Source organism: Morone saxatilis, unplaced genomic scaffold (assembly GCF_004916995.1).
Source record: "Morone saxatilis isolate NCDOM2014 unplaced genomic scaffold, NCSU_SB_2.0 Contig20, whole genome shotgun sequence".
In the NCBI taxonomy this organism is placed as follows: domain Eukaryota; kingdom Metazoa; phylum Chordata; class Actinopteri; family Moronidae; genus Morone; species Morone saxatilis.
The window spans coordinates 13,683,572-13,710,974 of NW_023339763.1; the positions used below are offsets into that span (position 1 = coordinate 13,683,572).

The 27,403-nt window shown below is 40.1% G+C and overlaps 3 protein-coding genes across 4 annotated transcripts; 2 read left to right on the forward strand and 1 right to left on the reverse strand.

The window, feature by feature from the left end:
- The first annotated feature begins 9,177 nt into the window (after positions 1 to 9,177).
- On the forward strand, positions 9,178 to 14,797 carry inpp5kb (inositol polyphosphate-5-phosphatase Kb). The gene is made up of 12 exons (XM_035667066.1): positions 9,178 to 9,398; positions 9,942 to 10,046; positions 10,154 to 10,262; positions 10,607 to 10,723; positions 11,154 to 11,329; positions 11,440 to 11,551; positions 11,642 to 11,751; positions 12,804 to 13,017; positions 13,146 to 13,283; positions 13,366 to 13,449; positions 13,559 to 13,663; positions 14,729 to 14,797. Exons 1-12 carry the CDS (start codon positions 9,178 to 9,180, stop codon positions 14,795 to 14,797), a joined length of 1,560 nt encoding a protein of 519 aa, XP_035522959.1.
- A 1,919-nt stretch (positions 14,798 to 16,716) lies between these two features.
- On the forward strand, positions 16,717 to 22,295 carry nle1 (notchless homolog 1 (Drosophila)). Of its 2 annotated transcripts, none has more exons than XM_035666460.1 (13): positions 16,717 to 16,822; positions 17,522 to 17,683; positions 18,075 to 18,295; positions 18,637 to 18,716; positions 18,820 to 18,896; positions 19,005 to 19,102; positions 19,529 to 19,721; positions 19,861 to 19,996; positions 20,111 to 20,157; positions 20,245 to 20,447; positions 20,618 to 20,777; positions 20,861 to 20,931; positions 21,039 to 22,295. In XM_035666460.1, the coding sequence occupies exons 2-13, from the start codon at positions 17,546 to 17,548 to the stop codon at positions 21,049 to 21,051; spliced, it is 1,437 nt and encodes a 478-aa protein (XP_035522353.1). In that variant the 5' UTR covers positions 16,717 to 16,822; positions 17,522 to 17,545; the 3' UTR covers positions 21,052 to 22,295. The 2 variants fall into 2 exon arrangements, with proteins under 2 accessions (XP_035522353.1, XP_035522354.1); XM_035666461.1 differs by lacking the exon at positions 16,717 to 16,822 and adding an exon at positions 16,911 to 17,056.
- Positions 22,296 to 22,384: 89 nt separating this feature from the next.
- slc25a1a (solute carrier family 25 member 1a) lies at positions 22,385 to 27,320 on the reverse strand. Its single transcript, XM_035666462.1, has 9 exons — positions 26,968 to 27,320; positions 26,319 to 26,426; positions 26,115 to 26,214; positions 25,429 to 25,567; positions 25,215 to 25,299; positions 24,993 to 25,097; positions 24,649 to 24,764; positions 24,496 to 24,569; positions 22,385 to 24,405 (listed from the first exon to the last, which is right to left on the reverse strand). The coding sequence occupies exons 1-9, from the start codon at positions 27,209 to 27,211 to the stop codon at positions 24,291 to 24,293; spliced, it is 1,086 nt and encodes a 361-aa protein (XP_035522355.1). The 5' UTR covers positions 27,212 to 27,320; the 3' UTR covers positions 22,385 to 24,290.
- Between the last annotated feature and the right edge of the window lie 83 nt (positions 27,321 to 27,403).

The following is a 27,403-nucleotide window of genomic DNA, read 5'->3' on the forward strand; positions in this document are numbered from 1 at the left end:
ATATATATAAACAGGGTTTTTAAAATGATTTTGTCTGTAAGTTTGTCTGTGGATGTTTATTTTTTCCAGACCAAGCTGTATCTGCTCAGTGTTGAGTTTTGATTCTGTAATTTTTATTCAATTTTATTTTTTGGATTTGTCATAGTACTTCCTTCTCTCCATTTGTGTCATGCTTTATGCAGTGTTTCCTTTTGTTGTTCAAATCAATTTGCAAGTCTACAAACTGCAGCTGTGAGGTTGGGATTGTGCTGAGAGTGTTATGTTGTCTCTGCTAGCTGGCCTTCAGATAGGATTTTTGCCCAGTACCTCCCTTAGTATGTTGAGGCATTTATTGGCGTTTTTGCTTCTTTGTGAGTTTGTGTGTGCGCGCTTCTGTTTGTGTGTGTGTATGTGTGTGTTTTTCTGTAGCGCTGTAAGGTTTGCCGCCATTTTTTTCTTTCACCAGATCATTTCTAGCTCTTCAGTTTCATCAAGTTCAAAGTCCATTTGAAAGTCAATTTAAACACACGCACACATATGCACAGACAGAGATAGTATATAAGGATACAAGTATAATCACTCTGCAAAGGGAAATGCACAGTAGACGAGCCATAAATGAGTATCTTTTTTTCTTTTTGTCTGACAGTCTTTCTGTCGACAGACATCACATCCTTTTAAAAAATTCATTATCATGATGGTGATTTTACCATTAGCAGCCATCATGGATATACAGCTCTTTACTCTTGCTGTAGATAGATAAATGGGTTTTTGAAAGTAAAACTTTACACGATCTGCATCAATTCTTGCACCCATCCTGTCACCTCCAGTGGATAAATGGTCTTATCCAGCGATAGCAATAACTACCATGACACCTTGGTCTCTTCTTTTTCATCGCAAATCTATCTTACTTTACTGTTTGTTCCTATCCTAAAACAGTTTTAGTATAGCAGAGCCCAAGCTGAAAGTCAAGGATGGTTAAGTTGTTGATTAATTATTTATTAAATGCTGGTTTTGTTGTGTTTGTCTCTGGATGAGGCGGGTTTTCTCCCGCTGGAATCTGAGGCCTGTTACGGTAATCGTGTGGTTTTTCCGTATATGCATGAGTGTACATGAGTGATGTACAGTAACGTATCTTTGAAGAAATCTGATGCTGGCTGGGTAAAGAAGGGAGGAAGTAATGGAGCTAGAGGAGTGATAACAGCAGGCACTAACCTTCTTCCTCTTGTTGATGTCTGTTTGGCCTCCTTTGTCCTCAGTTACTTTTATTATCTTCGTTTTCATCCTCTGTTTACTTTCCTCCCACAACTTTTAACTGTGTGGAAACTTTAAAGAGCAAGCAACAGATAATGCCAAATGGCCAACATAAAAATACTTCTTTATGTCACCTGCCTTTAATTAATACATTTAGATCATTAAAAAGAAGTGTCAAGAATATTTTGAATTATAAAATTTGATTTATGAATTGAGTTCTATCCATTTGAGGCCCATACCAAGACTTAAATCTTAAATTAAAGGAAATATAACAATTTTCTTTTGATTTTAAAAATCTAACAAAATTTTGATCATTACAAAAGCATGAAGCGTATCAGTCCCACTAAAGGACTTGCCATTGGCAACTATTAACAAAAACTGCATCAAGTGCAGGTTTTAATAAAACGTCTGTATCAGCCTAATATTTAAACAACTTTATTTTGTTTATTTTTTTTACATTTCAGTGGTCTGACTCTCGTAGCTATCTGACTTGTGACATGACAGAACAGAGCAATACTATTAATCAAATAAATTCTTATTATATCTTTTTCTATTTGTCGTAATTCCCCATAACCCCAAGTTGCTCATAGAGTTAGGGGGAAATGTATTTTTATGGAGCAGCATCGACACCAGTCTTCCAGGGCCTTTGTCATCAACTTGACAAAATGCAGACGTTTTCGAGAAGATTTCCGTTGGTATTCATGTGATGGAGAATTTAAATGACTTCACACACCATTTGACAGGATCGTACTAGAGTAGTGTCATTAGTCTATCCATTTATGTGTTCTGTCTTAAGCCCAAGCACAGTAGCCAATATATCCGAATTTCCTTTATTGGCCATAAGGATACTAAGGCTTAAAACAGGCATTAACAACTGCTCAGGGCATTATTGGCAAATGTTAAAGTGTAATAGTTTAGACATGCTTTGGAGAAACTTCTGAAATCTTTTTCCCACCTTTTGACACTTTTTTATGTCCTAAATCTGAATGTCAGATAAAGTTTATGAACCAATCACTGCGAGCCAGTTTCTGTTGCCTCCTCTTTAAAGAAAACACTGGTCCTGGGTGTCCAACTCTTCCACACCTCTGTGTCCATCAAGCATCTCACTCGCTGTCTGTGATGGGGCTACCAACTGAATCATGGAGATTTGTGGATGTACTGTATGTATCGACTTTGTAAATAGTAAATAAATAAATGTAGATGAACACATATATAGATCAGACTGTCCTGCCAAACCTACAGCACACCCCTTACCACTTGATCCTCTTATTCCATCGCTAAATATTCAGCATCACACAGACCACAGTGACCAAGTTGCTCTCACAGAGGTATTATTATGGGGAAATATAGAGTTATAGTGGCTGTAATTTAGTGCTGATAAGGCATTTTGAGGAATATTATCAGCCGTAGATAAATAAAAAACACATTCCTACATGTCAAAGATGATGTTGCTGCAGATTTTAGGATGCTCCAGCAAAGTGAGAGCTGAGTTGCTGTGTGGTTTGTATTTGGAGGAGAAAAAAATGAAAAGCGAAGCAAAAACCCTGTCCACTACTTTCTCTCCTCACGGTCTTCCCTCACAGGGACCACGTCTCATTGGCAGGACAGTGTATAGATATATATTTTTGTTCTGAGTGTTGTTGTACCTCTGTTGTCAGTCTCTGAACTACACTCGCGTCTCTCACTGAAAAGGAACATATAACGGCAGCTTGGATCAGTTCGGTGATCCACATAATTAGCTGATGGTGTCAGCCCTAAGTGGAGCCTCTGTGTAAGTTAGATTTTTGCCCTCCCGTCGTTAGCGATCGAGGGGAAATTATTCCACATTTAGGAGCAGCTTCAACCGGGTGCTGGAGGGTTGGAGTTCACAGCTGCACAGAAAAAAAAGCAAAGACAATTAGATGTGGTTGTTTGAAAACAGATACAGACAGTAGGTCCATTTTAAGAGCCTGAAGATACCATACAAACTTGTGAGAGAACATGGTTTAACAGAGACAATCTCATAGATATCTGTTGTTAGATTCCTCGATTTATAATCAGAATATGAAACCAAATGATTCCACAACCCCAAACTGTTTTTAAATCTTTAAATCTCTCTCTCTCTCCTCTCTTCTCTTCTTTCTCTCGCTCTCTCTCACTCTATCTATCTATCTCTTTCTCCCTCCCTCTCTCTCTCGCTCTCTCTCTCTCTTTCTCTCTTTCTCTCTCTCACTCCTGTTAACTTGTCTCCTGTTTTTCTTTCTTTTATTGTGAATTTGTGCCTTTTTGTCATCTTATCTTCCAATAACACTACTGTACATTGGAGACGTAAAGAAATGAATAAAAAGAAGCAAAGCAACTCTACATATGTTTTTATGTAAATTGTTTTTGTTTTACTTTCATGTATGGTTTCAGTGCTGTCATAGGTCATAACAACTCTCAACAAAACCTATGTGGTAAGTTTCCTACAGTCATGAGAAACCTGGAAATTGGGCACCTGAGTTACTGTAACTGAAGTTAACTCATTATTTATATTATTAATATATTATTATTATTGTTTCTATTAACATAAAAAATAAATAAATGACACTACAATGCAGGTATGCATGTATCCGAAATCAAATGTTACTATACTATATTATACTATACTTTTAATTTTATGCTTTGGTTTCTTATGGATACGCTATACCGTAGAGCCTTGCAAATGGTTAAAAAGCAATCATTAATTCAATGGATATTAAGTAGAGAGATTTAAAAAAGATTTTAATCTCAATTAATTAATCCACTGACATATAAATCAACCTATTAAGTGTTATAAATATAACGAGCAAAGATGCATTGACAAAATACATATATTAAATTAATAAATCATTTTATTGAAACAATAATTTGCTGAAGCAAAATAAAATGTCTTTGGCACCAGTGTAAGTATCAAAAAAGACACTATGGCAAGCAACACCCACTGCACACACAAATCCACAAACACTGTAGGCAGGGTAAAATTAATCAGGTTTGGACTGCAAAGATTACTTTAAATCCTGATTATGAGGCAGAAGAGGGGCCAGCACACAGAACACACATTTTGTGAGATGTTGATGAGACTCAGTGTGGCTGTGAAATGTTCTATCACTGTTTATAATCTTACAGGACTCAAAAACATTAAGTAAATCCTGATTTTGAGTTGTTATTTTCTTCCTGCTCTTTTCCTGTATTTAGTTTTTTGTGACTGTGTTTTTTTATTTTTATAATTGTTAAAGAAATCTCATTGAAATATATGGCAAGAGACCCCCAACTCAACCTGAAAGGTGTAGTTTAAAGGAGTTATTTCTCTCTCTTTTAGTTACCTAGTTCTGATACCAAAACAACCATCCAGTAACAGAATACAACAGTGAAGGAGTGCCCCATACTTTTGTCAGTATTGATTATTCAAAAGGAAAAAGAGCCTGTACTTCTCTTCTGGAAAATTAAAGCAGCATTTTATGGGAAATATGTTTATTTGCTTTTTTGCCAAGAGTTAGATGAGACGATCAATACTATTCTCTTCATTAAGCGATTTGGTTACAAATTCCACATAAAAGCATGTCAATTAACATACTATATCAACTGGGTTTAATCCTTACAAAACAACACGCTATGGTTTAAATTAGTTGTTTTCCCTTGTTTCCAGTCTTTACGATAAGTGAAGCTGATTGTTTCCTGGCTGAAATACTAACTTTCAACAAGAAAGCAAATAATAGTTCTCAAAATGTCGAACGATTCCTTTTATAAATGAGGTGAATGACAAAACATTGAACACACCATCAGTCTGGAAAATGTGAAAGGCTTGAGCCCTATGTCACTTAATCATTACAAGAGCTTATCATGTGAAAAAAAACAAAAATAAAACAATTCAAGACAGTACATTTATTATTGCCTACTGTGGCAGTGCCCAGAGTCAATTTGGAGAAATTACATATTTTACTGTACTTTAAATGATAAATATTAAAAAGGTAAAAAATAACACATGGTAAAGCAGAGCACCCTACACATTCCATACTGTTAGAAAAGTTAAGGATTATTTATGAACATACAAAGAGGGTTTTAGTGCAACAAATACCATGCACCATGGTGACATTCAATAAACAGACATGACCATTCATGAATGAGATAATACTCTCTCACTGGGTTGTTAACCAACCTGGGATAATAGCTTGATCCGATGTTACGCTTTAAGTCCAGAGCAGGTTGTGTGTGGGACCTTGCACCCAGAAGGGGAACAGCTGAGAAGAAAGCGAGGGAACCAGAGAACCAAAGAGAACAAACAGTCAAACAACGGGACTCACCACAGGAAAGCAGATCCAGTCTCTGGACTCCCCTTTGGAGATCTTTGTCATCTGTGCACAGGGGGTCTGCGGCTTTTTCCAGACATCACAACAAACACACACAGACAAAGGTACAGTACTGGATGTATGATGGTGATTTTGTTTTCAGCAGGTACTTAATACTGAAGAGAAACATATTGGATTCACACAAACGGACACAACATATGTTTACTGTTATATTTGCTGTCAGTTATCTATTTTTTTTCCTTAGGATATAAAAATGAACTTTTTTTACAAACTTTTTTTCATTGTTTAAATATGATTACAATTGCTTGCATTATTTTGAAAATCATAGTTTGAAGGGTTTCGGTGAAAATCTGGTAGGTACATTTTAAAGGTAGTCAGTTCTGTTACATTCAGTATTCCTCTGTAATCCTCACACTCTCAGATGCCTGTGCAGTATAACAACAACAAATCCAGTTTCTTAATTAGTCTGTGCCTGTGTGTGTGGTACACTAATACTGAAGAGAGAAAAGACATTCACACAGTTATATTATGGGGACCAAAGTTTTGTCCCCATAAGATCTATCCTTTATTCTCTAAAGTCTGAACAACTTTCAGACATTGTAACACGGTCAGGTTTGGCAGAAAGGAGTTTAGCTACACTAATCAACATTTATATATTAACAATGGATCAAATAACTACATGTAATGTGATTACGAGTCATATAGGCTAATTATTACCTGGCTCTGCAAGTCTTCAGGTCATTTTAGTGTTTTTTAGCTCATTGTTTTGGTTTTACAGCCAGCATCTTAACTGCTCACTGCTTGCGTCAAATTCTGCCCAGCCTCAGCAGCAGTTTAAAAGCTCTAAAAACCGACAGTAGGCTAACCGCCCGGCACCAAATATTGGACAAACAAGATTAGCGACGCACTTAGGAGCTAAAGAGCCAAATATTTCCTTCAGGAGTTGTTGGAAACCAAAACAGAGTTAACAGGTGAGTGAATATTGGACTTGGTCATGGTCAGAAACATGACTTCAAATTAATGCTAATGTAGCTCAGTCATGTCTACTGCACATTAAATCTCCAAGTAGTTTGCTAACATGTTAGCCATAAGGAGATAATATGTCAATGTGTTTTCAGCTTACTGTACTGCCCCCAAGTGGACAAAAAATATATTAACGTTGATGCAGATTTAAGTCAACACAATGTTCTTACAAATGACAAAAACAAGTGCGTGTCTGTAAAAGATCAGCCACAACTGGTGAATAATAATAAAATACTGCTTTCCTTTAAATGATCCCCCATTATGAAAATCTAATTGTTTTTTACACAGAATCTTTTGATGAAGTTAAATGAATGGCTTTCAAGCGTTTCTGTTTTTACGTGTGACCTTCAGGGCACTGTCACTTTAACGTGGATGAAGCTAACCGTGATCAGACATGATTAAAAACCCATTTCAGAAATGACTTGCAGGCATCCCTGTCAGGTCTTTTTTATTGGGCACTAGTCTGTGCTCCCGGTAAACTGTCTGTAAAAGAAGCAAGCATTTTGGTTTCCTCTTTGTTTACACTTTGTTTAAGCATATATGTGTTTGTGTTTGCCTACAGGGGAGAAAATGAGCACTGGAAGACTTCAAAGTGGTGGGAGAGACAAGTGCAGGTAAGATGCCCATACAGACCATGTCCTCTTCTTCTTTGTCCTGTAATGGTCTTGTAAGAGTACAGAGTAGGAACAAGAGAGAGAAAATGGTGATGAAAGTAATAATTAGAGAAAGCAGGGACCTCAGGTAGAAACGAGTGTATGTAGAGACAAAAAGAAGGTATAACCACCTTGTACAGTGTCTGAATTACTAACCTTTATAAGTAGCTTTAAGGGTTCTGATTATGGGTCTTTGCAGTCTTTGCTCTGTAATAAAACTTAAATAGTCTCCCTTTCATCATTCCTCACTGGACCGGTGTGAACCCCTTCAGTTATCCACTTAACACTCTTGCTTGCTAAAGAATGTGCCCTAAGTCTCTCCATGTGACATTGTTACATGAAGTGGCAGGGAGAACTGGGGCACCCAAGATTAGCATTTTTTATTTTCTAAGTGGCAATCTCTTTAGGTTGTTTCCATCCCTTTTGTTCCTTATATAGTATTGTCCCCCACAGCTTTCCAAAAATGAAAATGCTGTTGACTCTCTGCTATGATTTATTGTTTGAACTCTGCCATCATAGCAGCCATTTTGGCATGAAATAGTAGAGTAAACAGACACAGGTGTTACCAATGATACTCAGGGAGCTGCTATTTTGCATTTTGGCACACTCTGCTACACTAAATGGAACAGAGCCTTAATTAGTGGCATTTTAAACACCTGTGTTTACCCTACTATTTTATGTCACAATGGCTGCTGTGAAACAGGTCTATTCTGGAACTAAACCTTGCATCTAAATTTGAATATCTCAATATATATGTATATTATGTTACCATATTTGTCCTGTTGTTGGCTTGCTAGGATACAGGGCTGCACAGTTAAAGTAAAAAAAAAAGAATGATTTTACTAAATTGGAAAATCCGTAAGCCAAAATATTTTTAAATAGAAAAATGGGAAATTGAATTCCTAAACCTTTTTTGGTATGGAAGGAATAGCTGAGAGGATTAGCGATACTGAATACAGTTTTGAAATGAACTTGGATCAAGTTTTGAAATGTGCCTCAGCATTATGTCACAGCACTGATGGTTTTGACATCTTTAAGTATTAGGCTAAATGGGTTGGAGTTGCTTCATGCATTGTGTACTTCCAAATCTTTAATACAATTTGTCCACTAATAACGGTGTTGAAACTCTTGTTAATTGGAATTATCTGAGCTTTTGTTCTAAGGAGAAAAAAAATAAAAGGACTGTGTCAGAGCGTACAAAACTGCATTTAACCCCCCTCACTTCTCTCTGGGTTTATAAAGATAACCTTTCACCGAGGGAGACTGGATTGAGGCCCAAAGAAGCTAATGCTATTGTGTGCAGTTGTCCTCTCACTAATGCATGGCTATAATTGCAGTGTTAAATGCATTGTTCAGTGTACTCAGCGCTGGTTGTAAACCTCTTAGGGATCAGAAGGGTTACCCAAAGTCTTGCAACAATACTCACAATGATGGAGGGTCAGCCTCCGGTCCTCCTCTTCTACTCTCTCTGACTACACACACTCACTGGCAAATGCACGCGTGTTCACATGCCCTGAATCCTGCCTGCGATTATAGTCCGAATCTGACTCATTCTTGCCCACATTCCTGAGTCGACCCCATTGCTTTGTCCGTCGTTGCTCTATTGCTGCATGACCACACAGGGCTCTGCCACAGAGAGGACTGCACCAATACAGACAAGCTTCTCCCTGGACTTTTCAAGTTTATCATCCTGGCAAGTTTGGAGGACCGATGCGCATGAGGAGAAATTTGACTGACGTTATTTCCAGTCGTCTGAGCAGAGTGGAGGCCTCTTGCATCATATGGCTGGAACCAAACCAACCAAAGAAGTCTGAGGAGAAATTCTTCTGCTGGATTTTTCCTGTTGCATTTGCAGGACAGCATCTTGTTTTTTTATTTGAGTGACCTTAAACAACCTTCCTGACCTTGAGTGCATACAACAAAACTAACACCAGGAAGACTTTTTTTGTGTCTAAGATCCAAAGATGGACCCCTTGACAGACAGTCCACGTGTGCGCTCAGACAGCATGAGCAGTTCAGCGTCTCAGGGCTCAAGGTCCAAGACGCTCCTCCGCCAGCGTTTGTCCCAGCTGCTGACCTGCATTGAGGACATGAGCTCTGACGATGAAGCCAACGAAGAAGTGTCCCGCACACTGGATGAAGCGTTTCAGCTTTGTGGGCGCTTTATCCCCACAGACGCATTCAGGTTGAAACATGCTCATTCACACATACATACAAAATACAAGTTCACACAAATACACACACGCAGGAAGTGTTTAAGTCCTCTGAAATAATCAACAACTTATTTGACTTTCTCGCCTTCTACCCCTTAGAGAAAATTACTCATGCTGTAAATGTTTGATTGCATCTGGGTTTCTTTACAGTTTGGCACTTAGTGGTTTCCAATTATCCATAAAAGACTGAAAAAGAAAAAAGGGTGTTAAATAAGTAAACATGCTTTTTTTTACTTGATTATTTTTCCACTGTCACAAACAAACTGTTGCTGTATTATATGTGTTATATGTTGTGGAAATGAATAGGTAGCAATGTATAAATAAAGTAAAACTAAAGTACAACTTAAAATATACTTATATTAAAATGGTTTGTTTTCCAGTATTATTACTGTTAATATATTTAATAGAAAATTTTATACAATTACTCTGAAGCGTAAGTGTATTTACAACAAGGAAAAATGTAGCAATGCAACTAATATTTGTCAATATTTTCTCTTTTTTTCTTTACCAAACAGGCTGCACATGGTGACCTGGAACGTGGCCACAGCGGAGCCTCCTGAGGACGTCATCTCTTTGCTGCAACTAGATATCCAACCCCCCACAGACCTCTATGTGATTGGGTGAGAAACGACAATATAGAATCTGGAATTAAAAACTTTTGCCAAGAATTGGACTGAAGGATAAAAACATATCTTTTAATCACTTGGGTGTATTTGGTGTGTGTCAGCCTGCAGGAGGTGAATGCTGCCCCTGTGAGGTTCATCTCTGACCTGCTGGTGGAGGACTCCTGGAGCCACGTCTTCATGAACGCTCTGGCACCTAGAGGCTTCGTCAAGGTGAGAGAAGACAAGGGGAAAGAAAGGGAAATAGTACTGTGTGGACTGATATAAACAGAATGCATGTGAGTGCTTAAAGAGCTGGTATGAATAATAGTGTCTTGAAAGCTACTGTATGCCTCTAAAAATGTATATAACCATGGGGTTACTGTAATTGAAATCCTCACAATTTTTGACACTGTGTACTTATCTTGTTTCATTTGTTTTTTATATTTAATGCAGTATATTTACATATTCTCATATAATCAAAATCACAGTGCAAAACCCCTAACCCCTAACCCTAACCCTAGAAAACTGAACAAATTCAATAAAAAATTATAAAATCTATCTCAATCTCTGTCTAGGTCACATCAATAAGGATGCAGGGTTTGCTGTTGCTGCTTTTTGCCAAACAAATTCATCTCCCCTACATCAGAAACATCCAGACCACATACACTCGTACTGGCATCTTTGGCTACTGGGTAAGGAAACACACCGGTTAACCTTTATAAACAACAGCACTATTAAATCCTGCACACCAGGAATCCCACTGGCATCAGATGCTGTAGAGTTTAAACACATTATGAAAGGAGCATTGTGTTTGTTTAGTGGAATGTGCAGCAGCTTTGACAGAATGAAATCACAAAGAAAGAACTACACAACACTAAAGCTGGTGCATTACACTGGGGCAAACAAATGTCTAATCCATAATCCAAGTTATTTTGGAAAGGGGGATTAAGTGGTGGTTTTAAACTACAATATGTAGTATTTTATTGTAAATACTGCAGTAAAATGAATCTGTATTTTGACTTATAATCACTCTGCATTTGCTATTCCTAAAAGATAAAAATGTCACTTTAAACTTCCGCTTTACCTTTCATTTCACATTCTGTATTCCTCCTCCTCTGTCAGGGTAATAAAGGAGGAGTGTCTGTGCGTTTTTCCTTCTATGGCCACATGGTGTGCTTCCTTAACTGCCACCTAGCAGCTCACATGAACTACGCTCTGCAGCGTGTTGACGAGTTTGAGTACATCCTGGATACACAAGACTTTGACATCTCTGACACCCCACATATCCTGGACCACAAGTCAGTACCCCTACACAGAGGCTCATAAACAGCCACACACACTGTGAAGTATAAGCACTGAGGGTTCATGTATAGCAGGTAAAGTAAGGCTCCTTCCCTCTCACACACAGGGTGGTGTTTTGGTTTGGCGACCTGAACTTTCGTATCGCAGACCACGGCTTGCACTTCCTCCGCTCGTCCATTAACAGCGGACGCCTTAATTTGCTGTGGAACAAAGACCAGGTGACGCACATAAACACGTACACACACAAACACACACACACACACACACACAATAATGCACACTCACAAATTTATTTCATGTTCCTGCAGCTCATCATGATGAAGAAGAACGAACCATTCCTGCAGGAATTTGAGGAAGGGCCATTGAATTTTAAGCCCACCTACAAGTTTGACCGTAACTCTGATACCTATGATACCAGGTAACATGTGCAACAAACAAATGTATTACACAAAAATACTCTTTCTCAAACTTCATCTGTGCTCTCGTTTCCGTTTGAATCTTGCACAGCACTCCGAAGACATGGTTGGGTTTTAAGTAAGACTTTGTTTTTTTTGTGTTGCATGCCCCACCTTTACTTATTTCTTTGCCACTGCACCATCCTTGTCCTTTCCCCCCCACTTTTGCCCTCGCATCTTTAGCTATAACAAAACATGTAACCCCTGAGATGCATTAATAGGAACCCAAAGCAGTAAATCCTGACATAAGAGATATAGTTAGGAGCAGCTCTTTCTGTGAGTTGCATCCATTCCTGACACTAGCACCATGTATGTGTCTCTCTCAGAAAGAGCACTGTGGCACTGCCCCTAACCATGTACAGACCCAGGCCCCTGCAGCGCTGCAGCACCACCCTCCTCCTCTTCCTCACCTCCCTCACCTGGGGGCTGCTCTCTGTCTGGTTGGGGGCCTGGTACAGGGAGCTAGACCCGCCAAGGTGGGTGTTTCCATAGATATGTAGGAATAAGAGAGGGCCCCCTACTATAGAATAGGCACCTTGAAGGTTATATGACCTACAATCATCAGTCCAATAACTGGAGACATTGTTATAAATGACAAGGCACAAAGGGGTTTATTAGACATAATAACATTGATCTATTGCACACATGAAGAACTGAGACAACCCCCTCCTCCACCCAGCACCCCACTGTTTGTTCTTGCATAATGTATATGTTGCTTTTTATAGTGAATGTGTATACATAAGCTGTAATACTATGTTCAATAGTATTCTCCACTCCTGACATCCATTATTTTTCCACAGCATGCTACACTGTAGGTATAGATGTGCATTGCGTGTGTGTGTGTGTGTGTGTGGTTTGTGTTCTTTAACAGCACTGTTTCCAGTATTTTTGTATAAAAATAAGAACTGTTAGACACAAATGGAAATCTGACACATTGGGTAAGTATCGGAAACAGATAACTCAACTCATCCTCAAATTGGAAACTGGTATCAACACTTGCCTTTGCTTCCCTCAGTGGCAAGAAAAGGAAACCTGCCTGGACCGATCGGATCCTCTGGCGAATCAAACCCAAAGCCCCGCCTTCAGAGGATGATGATGAGAAGGCATCGACTTCTTCTGACGATGGACTCGATGAGTATCCACTCCTGGTCACTCAGGATAAATACACCAGTGACATGAGCTATGGAGTCAGTGACCATAAACCTGTCATTGCAACCTTCAGTCTAGAGGTGAGAGGAGAGGATGGTGTATGCTAGGGCTTTGTCCTGCTCAGTTCTGTTAATCACTACATATAAGCCTGATTCTACATTTCTGCATTGCTTAAGCTCCTTCTCTTGTTCTCTTGTTTTTCTCACAGCTAAGGAAGTGCTTTGACACAGCACTGGTGCACATATCTCCTGAGGGTGTATGGAGCGCCGACCAGAATGCACTTCTTAACTACACCATCCAAGAGGACTTCATGTCCTCCACATGGGACTGGATTGGCCTGTACAAGGTACTGGGACAGACATAGAGGGCAAATAAACCAACAATAAAATACAAGACAGATTTGAACTCATGAGGTTGGTCTCCTGCAGGTGGGATTCAAGAGCGCGTCTGATTATGAAACCTTTGTGTGGGTCAGAGAGGCCGAGTTGCCAGAGATAAATGAAGTCATACAGGTACATTGCAAGTGGGGTATTTGCATCATGTTTGGGCAAATTCTTTATGAATGCATGCTTATTAATATGTGTGTGTGTGTGTGTGTGTGTGTGTGTGTTTTGGTTGCAGATATCGGTGGATAAGGATGAGATCCCTCTGCTAGGTGGACAGTATGTTTTGGGTTACTACAGTACAAACATGCAAAGCATTGTTGGCCTCAGTGCTGACTTCCAGGTGAGTGTACCACTAAAACATCCGTTGTTATACCTTATACTGTCAGTACCTTTTTAACATTTGTTAACCTAGAAGAGGATTGGGTCAATGCCCTATGATACCTCTGTCCGTGCTTAATGACATTTATTGTTGCCAGAAATAAACAAAGGGCTTAAAGGACCAGTGTGTAGAATTCACTGGCAACTAGTGGTGAAGATGCAAACTGCAACTAGAGCCATTGTTTGGTTTATCTGTTCTGGGTTACTATAGAAACAAGGTGGTTCAACATGCCAGCCTGTGGAAGAGAACCCCACCCCTCTGTATGTAAAAAACACTCAATCAGAAGTAACAAAACCACAACAATTCTTATTTTACACCAATTAAAACATACATATGAATATTTTTTTCCATTTCTGCCAGTAGATCATCAGAAATGTTACACACTGGACCTTTAACTAACACTGAAATATGTGATACCAAATAGTACAAAGCACAGTTTCTATGACCAGTTGTAAAATAAATAAATGAACTACTAATAAAAAATGTAATGGGGATATTTGTACCTATTAACATACTGTTAACAACAACAACAACAACAACAACTCCATAGGATATAATAATCATTATATTGGGATTTTGGATATCTGGTTACTTTACTGAACTGTCATTATCAACAAATATAAGATTGTTCCCCAAATACAAACATATAATATGTTTATCACCATTGTATTATCTGAGGGACCAGGTGGTAGCAAGTATTACACTATGTTATACACTCAGTGGCTATTTTATTAGGTACGCCTGTCCAATCTAATGCAATCAAATACCACTGTTCTGCCATAAAGTCTATTTTTATGATGCCTGTCACAGAGGTGTTAATTCAATTATATGTTTGACGGTGTGTACTGGACTGCATTACATATATAGGTGTTACTAATATTCTATCCCCCTGGGTAGGAAGGAAAAAAACTAATTAATTGAATTGCAATAGATTGTACAGATGTACCTAATTAGATACTGAGTGTATATTCACAGTAGGACATGTGCGTTCAGTTGAAGAATCACATCCTTGTTTTGGTCTTGCAGATTCTGGAGTCAAAGCGTGCCGTCATGGAGGGCCTCGTTCCTGAGAACATCAACGGGCTCAACAAATAAGAAATAATCACTTCAGTGCCACATCTTATTCCTCTCCCCTGGAAATTCACACATAATTGATTCAGATTTTCAAATGCCCTAATATCATCTGCTTAATCTACAGGATAAGCTGATTTAGTCATTAAAGGCCAGCACACTGTGCCATCACATGGACTGTAAACTTTAATGTGTTCTTTCTAACTTTGCCTTGAAGGAGTTCACTTTAAGTCAGATTCACTCTTGCTGGAACAGTTATAACCACAGGCCTTTTTTGCCTGTAAGAGCAGGATACATGAATAATAAGTTAAGTATTGTTTCTGAAAGTAGAGGATATGCAGCGCAGGTCAATACAGTCAATTCAGAAAATACATATTGCTTTGGTCTACATTAGTGCCAGTGCAATTCTATGTTGGTGCAGGCTGTTCTTCTTTATCTGTACTGCCATAATGCAGAAATATACATCTGGTAATTGAGTCTTGCTATGGATTATTTGCACCAACTATCGGATCCAAGTGTTTTAGGGTGGAATTATAATGACGAGAGAAAGATTTAAAATATAATGCACACATGAATTCCTCTAAGAACATTTGATGTAAGATGTGGATGTTGATGTAGACCTCTACTGTCATATATTGGTTTATAACAAATGTATGCAATAATATAAGTCTAATGTGTATCATGACAGACTCTAAGGCATAAGATTATATTTTGAATTTAAGTGAAATAAAGATTTTAATTAATTATTTATCTATCTTGCTCTAAAGGTCTTAACTGTAGTTTCTCACATTAGTGCAATACAGGATGCCTTTTCTATTCCAATGCAAAAATGATGATTGTTGTCATAGAAGTGTCAAACTTACACTGTAATACTTTCTCCTACATGTGTGTGGAAGTGTGTATATTTAGTTGACTGATTGATTGACTGATGAAGTGAATAATGTCACAGCAACAGCACACAATCAGGTTGTGTATTTGCATTACATTATCCGTTGTTGTAAAGACTGTATATGAAGTGACGTGACTTCTTTTTAAAATGTTCAAACAGGACTTCTGTTTTCCTCTTAATGAAAATATGTTAAACCCCCCCAAAATGTTTGAAGTCAAATTAAAACTGAAAATTTCAAGCAGACTATTATGGTTTATTGACGTATTGAATAAGATTTGTGATTGTATTATTCATAAAAATCATTAAAAAAAATTTAACTAAAAGGTTAACGACTGATCAGTGGGGCAAGTGAGAGTTCTAAGTAATGTAAATGACCAATAATTCAGCACCTCCAGTCAAATATTAAGACGTATGGTCTGCGTGGAACTGTGTCTGATATGTTTCTTCCACAAAAAACATAATTTCCATATTAAATACCTTAAAACAGGCTTCTATCTACTCCTTCTACCTCATTAAAAAATCCAGAATCTATAAATATGCAAATTGTGTTCATTTCTGCTGGACACAAGATGTCCCCTACTTCACTGTAAACTCCACTCTCAGTGTTTGTGCAAAGGTAGCTTCAAGTTTCTACATCACTTGTAGAAATTGCAGAGTGGACCAGATTTTGTTTTATAAACTATCTGTGATGTCACAAATCATGTTCCTAGGCCCCGCCCCTCAAAATTAAATACAATTTTCAATAAGCACATATAAACTTTCCACTTTTAGCAGATGAATGTGAAAACATCCCTCTAGTGTCAAACTCTGCACATGCATCATCCTGCACAGTGAAGCTCAAACATCCCACTGTAGGAAACAAGAATAAAAAGATGCTTTTGAGCGGAGGGCGACTTTAAGACAACACAACACATCAACACTGATTTGAAAGATAACGAGCAGAGCAAGTGCAGAAATATAAAGGTGAAGAAGAGTATAAAGCAATGCGGCAATCTATCAGAGAAAACGAATTACGGTTGTTCCTTTCCCTTCATTGCTCTCCCATAATTCATTGCGTGCATTCACCAACGTGACAGCTCCGGTTGGTGGAGTATCTCCCTCCAGAGGCTCTTCGGTGGTACACACGTGGGGAGCTTTAGCACATCGTTTCCTCGCTAAAGGTAAAGTTTTAGCGCATGTACGCGCCAATCCAGTGTCATATAAAAGTGTACAGTGTTGTGTAAACATGGGACGGTTGTCTTGTTGTCCTGGGGTCGCTGCTGAGAGGAGCTAGGGGTCCAAAATGCTGGCTAACAGCAGGCTAGCAGAGTTAGCTTCCTTGGTTGACCTGATAGACTGTGGTTGACATAGGCTAAGTGAGCTGGAAGTAAAAACCGCTAAACCGTCTATTTCAGGTAGGATTTGGTCCAAATGTGTGTAGTAGTGATGTTAAATATGGCTCTGCGCTGTCTTAAAGTGTAAAGTAACGTTAGTGAGTTAACATTAGGGACATTTTGTTGGTTAGTTTAACTAGCTGTAATGTTGTCTTCATTATAAAAGTGAGAAATGACAACACATCATGGGGACAGTTGTGCAAAATCTGTGTTGATGCAAATCCAACATCATGGTTTGGACTTTAAGAGATGCAGCATCCATGATCCCATTTAAAAACATGATCTGTCCACTGTTACTGTCTTATTAGAGACTGGATGTGTTCTTTCAACCAATATAAGTTTAATATTTTACAGCAGGGAACAGCCATTCAGAAATCTCCCAACAACTAAAAGATATCATCACCTTTGTGTACTTACAATATGTCATTAAATAAGTATAACTTGTGTTTTGATAACTTCATTTATGTAATGACATATTTTCGTTAGATTTGGATCCAAACCAAACAGAGGATGTCGAGTGAGGACGTGGAGCGGCTGTTGATCCAGTTTCAGGACGAGGAGGGGGAAGTTCTGGGTTCACCTTTTGATGTGCCCCTCGACATCACCCCGGACAAACTGCAACTGGTCTGCAATGCGCTGCTGCAGAAGGTAACCAGCAAACTATACAACATAAATATAGAATTTAAGTTGTGATTATACTGTACACCTGTGTACTTGAAGAGTTTTCAGTCTTATTTGTTTATATCTACAATATTTACTTTTAAATGAAAATGTGTGTCTCAGTGTGTACAGTTTGTCATTTTAACTGAAAGAAATATTACTATGCTACAGTGGAAATACTGTTCCCAAATCCTATGATTTAATAATGTCCTTATTCCTGAATTGTAGGAAACACAAATATCTACAGACATCATCTCCTCACACCTCACATGTCACACATTGGTTTTTGTTTTAACCTCTGTCAGGCACAGTTATTATTATAAAGCTTCAAAATCCAGTAAATATATCTTGTTTTATTTTTTCCTGTTATCCTCGGTAGGAAGAGCCAGTGCCACTGGCATTTTTTGTGCGTGGAGAGGCTGAGGTGGTGTCTAGTCTGGGGTCTTGTGTGAAGGCTCTTGGGGTCGAGACAGAGCAAGTTCTGCCAGTGGTGTACCAGCCTCAGGCCGTGTTCAGGGTTCGAGCTGTGGCCCGCTGTACCAGCACACTGCAGGGACACACAGAGGCTGTCATCTCAACTGCTTTCAGCCCCACCGGCAAGTGAGTAACTCTGAAACAGTGCTTGTTTGTCGTGCTTTTTTTATGCACTCTGATTTATCACACTTGGCGCCCATGTTAACATATTAACGTATGAAACATATTTTTAAACTCAACACCTGAGATTAAAAGCTCTCGTGTGTCTGTGGACAAAATCCATTCATATGTTAACAGGGGTTCCATTGTACTGTATTTATCAAATGCAAACTCAGTATAGAAAGATAGAGCTGTCAGCAGGGTTCCGCGAGGCAGCCGTCACACACTGCTCCTGATGATATAACAACAGTCAGAGGGAATCAAAGTGTACATTTTGTGATGAAGACACATCCCTGGGTTTGTTTCAGATATCTGGCCAGCGGTTCAGGTGATACCACAGTGCGGTTTTGGGACTTGACGACTGAGACGCCTCACCACACTGCCAGAGGTATCAAGTCACTTCTGTAGGGCAGCATGAGCTGCTGTGCATCAAGATACAAATGATTTAATGGTTGTATACACCTGTTGAGTTATATTCTACTTTATTTCAGGACACACACATTGGGTACTGAGCATCGCCTGGTCACCTGATGGCAAGAAGCTGGCTTCAGGGTGCAAGAACAGTCAGGTGAGCCTCCGACCCACACACACACATACTTCTGAGCTGTGTTTTATCCCATGAACTTTGGTATATTTATCTTTTCATTTCTTTTCTTTTCTGGTGCTGTTTGAGTAGATCTGTCTGTGGGATCCTGTGACAGGGGCACAGATGGGGAAGACTTTGACAGGACACACCAAGTGGATCACATGGCTCTGCTGGGAACCTCTCCATCTGTAAGCGCTCAATTCGTCACTTCTGTTTGTTGCCGCCTATTTTACTACTGACCTGAACCCTCATTCAGATGCAGCTTCTGTACTACAGTACAACAACTATTGGCCTTTGGCCATTTTGACATGTCACATTAGGAAAAACACAGGCATAAATAATACAATTTCACCATTTCAACAGAAGCTGCGAGTAGAGGGGCCGTAGTTAGTTCAGACGTGTCAGTAATAACGGCAGGAAAGAGAGGAGCGAACCGTGTCTTTCTTATCTTTTTAGAGAACAGAGAATGAAGTTTTTAAAAATGAGTTTAGAAGAGAATGCTGATGGACATTTTCATGGAAGTTGTAGTTATTTGCTAACAAATTGATTTTGAATTGGGACTCAAAGATTATGCTCTAATTTTCTCTGATCCGCTCCTTCCCTCTCCTATTCAGTAACCCAGAGTGTCGGTATTTAGCCAGTAGCTCAAAGGACGGCTCAATAAGGGTCTGGGACACTGTGTTGGGGCGATGTGAGAAGATCCTGACTGGACACACTCAGTCAGTCACCTGTGTGAAGTGGGGAGGAGATGGACTTCTATACACTTCTTCCCAGGACAGAACGGTCAAAGTCTGGAGAGCCAAAGATGTAAGTGTGTGTGTGTGTGTGGCTGAGGCAGAAAATGTTGATCTTGCGGACATACTGAGTTGATTGAGAGGGAGGAGACATCTGCATGTCAAAGCAAAACTTAATGTGTGACTATTTATATTTGTGTGTGTGTGTATAGGGTGTCCAGTGCAGGACTCTGCAGGGTCACGCCCACTGGGTGAACACCTTGGCTCTCAGCACAGACTACGTTCTGCGCACTGGAGCTTTTGAACCCGCAACTGCCACTATCAACCCCCAGGACCTCAGTGGATCATGTAAGAATTATGGAACACTCTTTTGGGACACAATACCTGAGGAAACGATAAGGAAATCTTGTTGATGTTTGCAAGAGGATGTTTTCATCTAACGAGCATTTTGTTTTCCCCCAGTGGAGGAACTGAAGAATCAAGCTCTGCAGAGATATAATAAAGTTAGGGTAAGTACTGTTTGTTGTCAGTACTGATGTGTTCCCAGTCTGTACCTCCCTTGTATCTGTGCCTTCACTCCTGTTCTCGTGCTGCAGGGTTCAGCTCCAGAGCGCTTGGTGTCTGGCTCAGATGATTTCACCTTGTTCCTGTGGAACCCTGCAGAAGACAAGAAGCCTCTGGCCAGGATGACTGGCCACAGCGCTCTGGTCAACGAGGTGCTTTTCTCCCCAGACACCAGGCTCCTCGCCTCTGCCTCATTCGATAAGTCCATTAAAATCTGGGATGGACGCACTGGAAAGTAAGAACCTCTCAACCACTAAGAACAACAAAGCTCATTTTGTCTAGTAGATCATAAATGAATCTGTGTAATCCCGCTGTTGTCCAGGTGAAGGTGCTGTAGGCCTAAGATTTGTGTATGTGTGTGTCACTGTGTACCTTATCTCTGCCTGCTTGTCCATTCATCCATAGGTACTTAATGTCCCTGCGTGGCCATGTGGCGTCCGTGTATCAAGTGGCGTGGTCTGCAGACAGCAGGCTGCTGGTCAGTGGCAGCAGCGACAGCACACTTAAAGTCTGGGACATCAAGACCGGGAAGCTTAACATGGACCTACCTGGCCACGCTGATGAGGTGAGTAAAAGGAGGAAAAAGTGCTCCTTCTTGATAAATGTGTGTGGATTGTAATTTTCTGTCCTTGTTTCTTGTGCCTGTAGGTTTATGCGGTAGACTGGAGTCCCGATGGACAAAGAGTAGCCAGTGGCGGGAAAGACAAGTGTCTCAGAATGTGAGTGTAATGCCAAGACATCATCGTTATCTTTTCTATCAGTTAAAGTTAGCTAACAGCATTTACACAAACAAACCTAACCCTATTTCCTTGTGTTGCTTTCCTAGATGGAGAAGATAGCCACAACTGTCTCCCACTCTCCTAACTTCGACAGATAATTTCACATCTTCTGCTGCCAAGAAGCCTGACAGCTGGAGCGAGGGAGGCTCCATTTGGCTTAATTACAGTCAACAATGGTGTCGTGTCAAGGAAGTCTTGGTCCTGTAATGATGCAAATGCCCTCTTAAGGTTGGAAACACGTGGGAATATTAACAATGTAACACTGTAAAAGTGTTTAGCTGAGTTCATGCACATATTGTTTTGTACACATTGGGGCCCCGACGTGTAAAGAACATATAAATTCAAAGCCTTGTTATAGTTCCACGCCCACATTCAGAAACCACAAACAAGGTTATTTATTTAAAAATGAATACATAACCTACTGCTTTAAATTCTGATTACCGAATATATTCTGAAGAAATAAAATGAGATGCACAGGATTTATGCAGCACATAAGGAAAACTGATGCATTTCTCAGCAGGAGTGTCCCCTTCCTTACCTTAAGCCTTACAAGATGAACTATAAACTGTAGGTGACAGGTGGACCGGCGAGGCAACAGGTGGGAGCGCTAATACCTTCCTCTGTGATGTTAATGCCGACTGCGCTCGCCCTGCTCCTTCAGCCTTTAATCTTCTCTGTCCTGCAAATCAGTAAAGCTTCGACCTGCTGATTTTTCTTTTCGCTGCTGCAGGGAAGCAAAGTGTCACCAGAACTCTCAGATCCCACTGTGGAAATAACCAGGTTCATCATTTAAAATAACCGTTTTTTATTTTCTGTATATAACTGGCTTTGTGAATATTTAATATGAATAAATATTTACAGCACAATTTTTATCTTGTCAAGCCAAACCAGATAAACTGTATTTTACATGACGTGCCTGATATCAATTTATACTCTTCCATTTAGTTTAATAATAGATTCTATTATCTATTGTCACTGTACAGATAAATGTTTTTGTACTGGTTGTAATACTTCAGAAATGCTGCCGGTAAATCTTTATTTGCATCCAGTACAGATACATAAAATTTTGACTTTTAAACTGTCCACTGATGTCATGTTACTAGACATTTGCTAGAGCTAAAATTTACTTGGCGGGAACTTTGAAGTCAGTGTGAGGGATAAGATAAAGGCCTGCCTCTGCCGTCCCCCTTACAGCTGACATTAGGTGCCTCTTCAGTGAGCCATCATGGTTGTAAGTAATAAGAATATTTCCTGTTGATTACAAGAAGAGGGAAGAAATAAACGTTGTCCCTTCTCTAAAGTCACACACCCAGGTCCTACTATTGTTTCCACATCTGAGTAAATCAGTTTATTTAAATTATCTGATGTCTTAACACCACCAGGGTCACACAGATCAGGTTTATTAATGACAAGTTTATTGAAACCAGGTCTTAATATGTTTCATCAAGGGCTTCCACATATGATCATGTACAGTAAAGCATACTGGAAGCATTGATGTTTTTTAACAATATTTCTTTTCTGATGTCATACCAACATATTTCTTCAACACAAATTAATCCTTCCCTCTGCTCAACGGGACCCTCTGAAATGTGAATGATCACACCGAATCTGATATGCTATACGACGAGATACACATGCCTGTTCATGAAGACCAGCAAAGAGTCTAAACAGTAAAAATGTGTGTTAATGAAAACAAAATGCTAGAGACATAAAAATGAAACAATATTCTGATCCTCTTGGTTTAAAATGTAATAAACATTTGCTTCTATCAGGGTTATAACATTTGATTGTACTGAAGTAGTTTGGCAAAGAGGAGTAAAAGGCTTCTGTGCAAGGCTATATGGTGCAACTGGGTCAATCAAAACCAAGCCTTGCTTACACACTAGTTATTTGTTATCAAGCCTCTGACATATCTACTGCCCCTGTAATGTCGTTCAACACATGTAAACACTATATTAGACGAGAATGAGTGCATTTAAAGATGGCAATTATACAATTTCATCAGCATACAAAAAGCTTACGAAGCAAGTTAGCTTGAGGTAAACAAATAATATTAAAGTCGCATAATATCGGACTAGAGGACAGTTTGATGAGTGAATCAATAAGCATGAGAAAACCACCGAAGGCTCTAATGCATTGAAATCACATGGCTTACATGTTTACTGTTGTTGGATTCACTTTTATACTTCAGGCTGCACCTGCTTGGAAACAGCAGTCTGACTCAGGCTCTGAGCAAAGCATTACTGGTCATATATTCCCAAATAAAGCCTTCACATGCTTGTCTGATGTTGAAAATGTAGCAACTTTTCACTAACTATAAACCGACTCGCGTCTCCTACTCTTAAGACTGCATGTGAAGGTTGTGCTACATATGGATTTGTTTCCTACAACATGTGCTTAACAGCTACTTGTTAACAATCTGCCGGGTTGGTACCGACTCCAGACCGGTTCGCGTAGGAGCCATCAAAGGATTCATGCAGCCATACTCTTGTTGTCAGCAGCGGCCACAAAAAGCACAATGAATAGTATCTAAGGTTAATCACCAGCGAGTAAATACTGTGAATGTTTCAGTGCGATGAGACCACAAGCACAGTCAAGTAAGCAATTACAACACCGAAATGTGTTGGAAGTACTGCACAGACATTTTAAAGTACTGCGGCGAGATTGTTTGTCTCATGTAGCATCTCTGTTTCTTCGCTCAGTATTGTAAGTACTCAGTGAATCGAAAGACACATTTATGGTTTCAGTACAAAGTGTTTTCTTACTCTACAACATGTACGGTAACAACAGTCATAAAAAGTTAAAACATCAGACATACATAAGGTCCCTTTTTTTAACCTACTCAAGTTATTTTTCTCTCTAATTTGAACCTTTGGTTAATAATATGTGTGTTTCTTCTCTAAATAATGTTTCTGGTAATAAGACTCAAGAAACTGAGTCTACAAGTTTGGTCAGGCGCACAGAATAACACATTTCATTACTTCATTTCACTTTGCCTTTTCCTGTCTCCTTCAAAATAAAATAATTCCTCTTGATGCCTAAGTCCAACCACTAGAAAGTAAGAAGAGCAATGCTAAACTGAGCTTACAGCCACTCCCCCTTTTTTTTATCACCGTGTTCAGGATACGTCCTGCAAATCATTTAAATTATGTAACAGAGTGGAAATTGATGAAGATGAAATGTTATCTGCTCAGGGCGATGCAGAGAGCTAGTACGAAGAATAGAGGTGTTCAGTTGTGCGTAGCAATGAGGCACTGGTCTGTGCTTCCCTCTGGACCTCAGTCACCCATCTGGTCTGTCTACTGGGTCTTCCACACATTGTTAAGTAGTTTGACTACCTCCTCATAGATGACAAAGACTATGGCCACGTCCAAGCACACCCGGCCAAGCCTGGGAACTGTTCCTTTGTAAAAGCTACGGGAAGGACAAGATAAGATAGGGTTATATGGCTTGTCTAAAATAAAAAACATACACAGGGTGCATCAGGATCAGGGTTTAACTCACGCCTGTGGTCCTTCGTGCTTTAATATCTGGAAGGCACAGTCCACTGTGTTTTTGTAGCGATGGGCCTCCAAACCCTACAAACAAACAAGAGTTTCTTTAAAATGGCAGACCGGATGACAGCAATTAAAAATTATCACAGGGTGTATTTCCTACCTGCATCCTGGTCTTCACCACATCCAGAGGCGTGTTTCCAAAGACGCTGGCAGCCCCCGCCGTCGCTCCGAACATCGCTGTTACGATTGGGTGCATTTCTCGTCTGGGGTCGTCACCTTAAAGACCAAATCCAACACATATAAGACATGTATGTTAGGTTAATTCTTAGATCTGGAGTTTGTCCCCAGGTGCCGCACAGTGGCTGCCCACTCCTCCTATTACTTAGGATGGGTCAAATTCTGGGAATTAATTATCCTACGTGAATCAATAATGGATGACTATGCATTAATCAATTGGACAGAGACATTGGATTTTGTGTCTTTGCAGTAAGTACGCTGTCTCACCTTTGTACCAATTGCGCAGCAAGTTCATAACATAGAATCGGATGGCCTGATTGGATCCCTGTTTCAGCACAGTCGCTGTCAGACCTTGATATGTCCCCCTCACACCTAAATGAGTCAGACAGATGTGTTTCATCATGGAGCACAAACCACATGCATATTGGCAATTACAGACTCAGCTATCATTACCAGTAGCCATATGATTGATCCATGCTGTCGTCTTACCCTGTTCTCTGATAATCTCACTGACTCCGTGAAAGAAGCCTCTGTAGCGAGGCCTGAGTGAACACTGGTCATGGATCATCTTCACCTGAAGGACGAGCGTAGAACCATTTCATTAGGTTCATTCAGATCATTATGAATAAAATATGATACAAACAGATGTGGAAAGAGCTCTCTACAGTAGAAGAGATGTGTAACAGCATCCAGCTCCACCGACCTTGAGTGTCTCCATGGGGCAGACAACCAGGACAGCCTCTGCTATACCTGCCCCTAAACCGCACACAAGGCTCCGCGTGTTGTCTAGCCGACCTGTGGCATCTCGCATCGGGTTGCTGAGCATCTCGAACGTGCCAAACCTGTGAAACGTGGTAATGTGATACATTCAAGAATAACAAGGGTCAAAATAAGCAACAATAAGAGAGATTCCACTGTAATCCAAATAACTGACTCAACTGTAGTATCAGTAAACCAGCTCCAGTAAGTAAGTAGTGGTATAGTTGATTAATTGGTTAGTTGACCGACTGAAAATGATAACTTGATATCTCGATAACTGACTCATCCTTAAAAAACAGATTTGATGGTAAGTTTCTCAAATGTGAGAATGAGCTGATTTTTTCTTTTCTTAACATTAAAGTTAATTAAACATTTAAGGTTTTGACAGTTGTTTGGAAAAAATTATGACATTTGATGCGACCACTTGAGCTCTTAGAACTTGCCGTACTATTTTCATGTTTTATTAAGAAGAGAATTATTTTATTAATCCCGAGTTTGCAACCCTGCTGATCTGTGGTGCTATAAACCAAATGTGTTGCATCTCCATTCTGTTTTTTTAGGCTATAATATATATTTTTTACATAAAATCTGTAGAGTAAAAGCCACTGTATATCATGTTTGCATCTTCACCTCACTGCAGACTTGGGTATTGATCCATAGAGCAGGGAGCTGAGACCTCGATACAACCCTCTGAGTCCGTGATCCTGCACAGTCAACTTCACACAGTCCCCTACACACAAACACACACAGACCATCCATGAGTGAGTAATCGAGCGTAAGACTAGCATACAAACCTGCAGACAGCCAGCAGTCACTCGTGTCCCAGTGACCTACCAATCCCTCTGTATCGCGGCGGGTTGGCTCTCTCATCGAGCTGCAGCTGGGTCTTGACGTATTCTGTAGGGAAGGTGATGCAGATCTCTATTCCTCCTGCAATGCCACCTGAGTGAGAGGAGAGAAACACTGCTGTCTGGATTCGTTGACTCACTGTGCACGATTGTTCTTGAATGTTCTGTCAGGAGGAACTTGCAAGCATTTCTATTTTAGTGTTAAAAAAAAATTTGATGGACCCTGAATTGCAGGGTGGTGCTGATGCTAGCTCATTCCTGACATATCTTTGTGTTTTAATTAAATGCTAATGTGGTGTGATTACACAGCAGTGCCCATATTGAGCTAGAAAGAACAGCTGACAGCTACTGAATATATACCTTACTCTATTCAATACGCAGCATAAACATTTCAGCATATTTATAGATGTTCTCAAATGAATAATAATCATAATCTGAGCGCAATAGTAGATACATAAAGAAGAATACACCTATAACTGCCGTAGCATCACTGCTGGCTGAGTGTGTTTTGACCCAGTTCTGCATGGATAGCGTTAATGGGCGACAGACTGAGATTAGGCTGCGCTGTGCAGAGAGCAATAGGCGACTATGACATCGGGAAATCTGCGGGATGAATATTTGCGTTGCAAATCAACCTGCAAGAATGGCCTTTCCTGGATGCGTCATTTTCCTCCCTCCGACCGCAGCAGCCGCCAGGTTTCTCCTCAGCGCGTACGACCGCTGGTGGGCCGGCAGAGAGCCCAGCCCCGCGGCGGCGGCGGCGGCCAGACGCCGGGATGGAGGCGGCTGATGGGGAGCCGAGCTCGGGCATCCTCTCCTGACACCGCCGCTCTCGCACGGCCCCTCACACACCGAAAACGGCTTCAGCAGCGAGGACATTTTGGTCGTCGGTGCTGGTTACAGGATTCTCCCACTTTGGTGATGTGCAATGTCACACAACAACAACACAGGAAGGCGCACCAATGTGACGGCCGAGGGAGCATCAATATTCAAATAGCGGTCAGGTGATGGGCCAAGCCATTGGCTCACCATGCTGCCTAATGCTATTACTCATGTCATGTGACTCTGCAT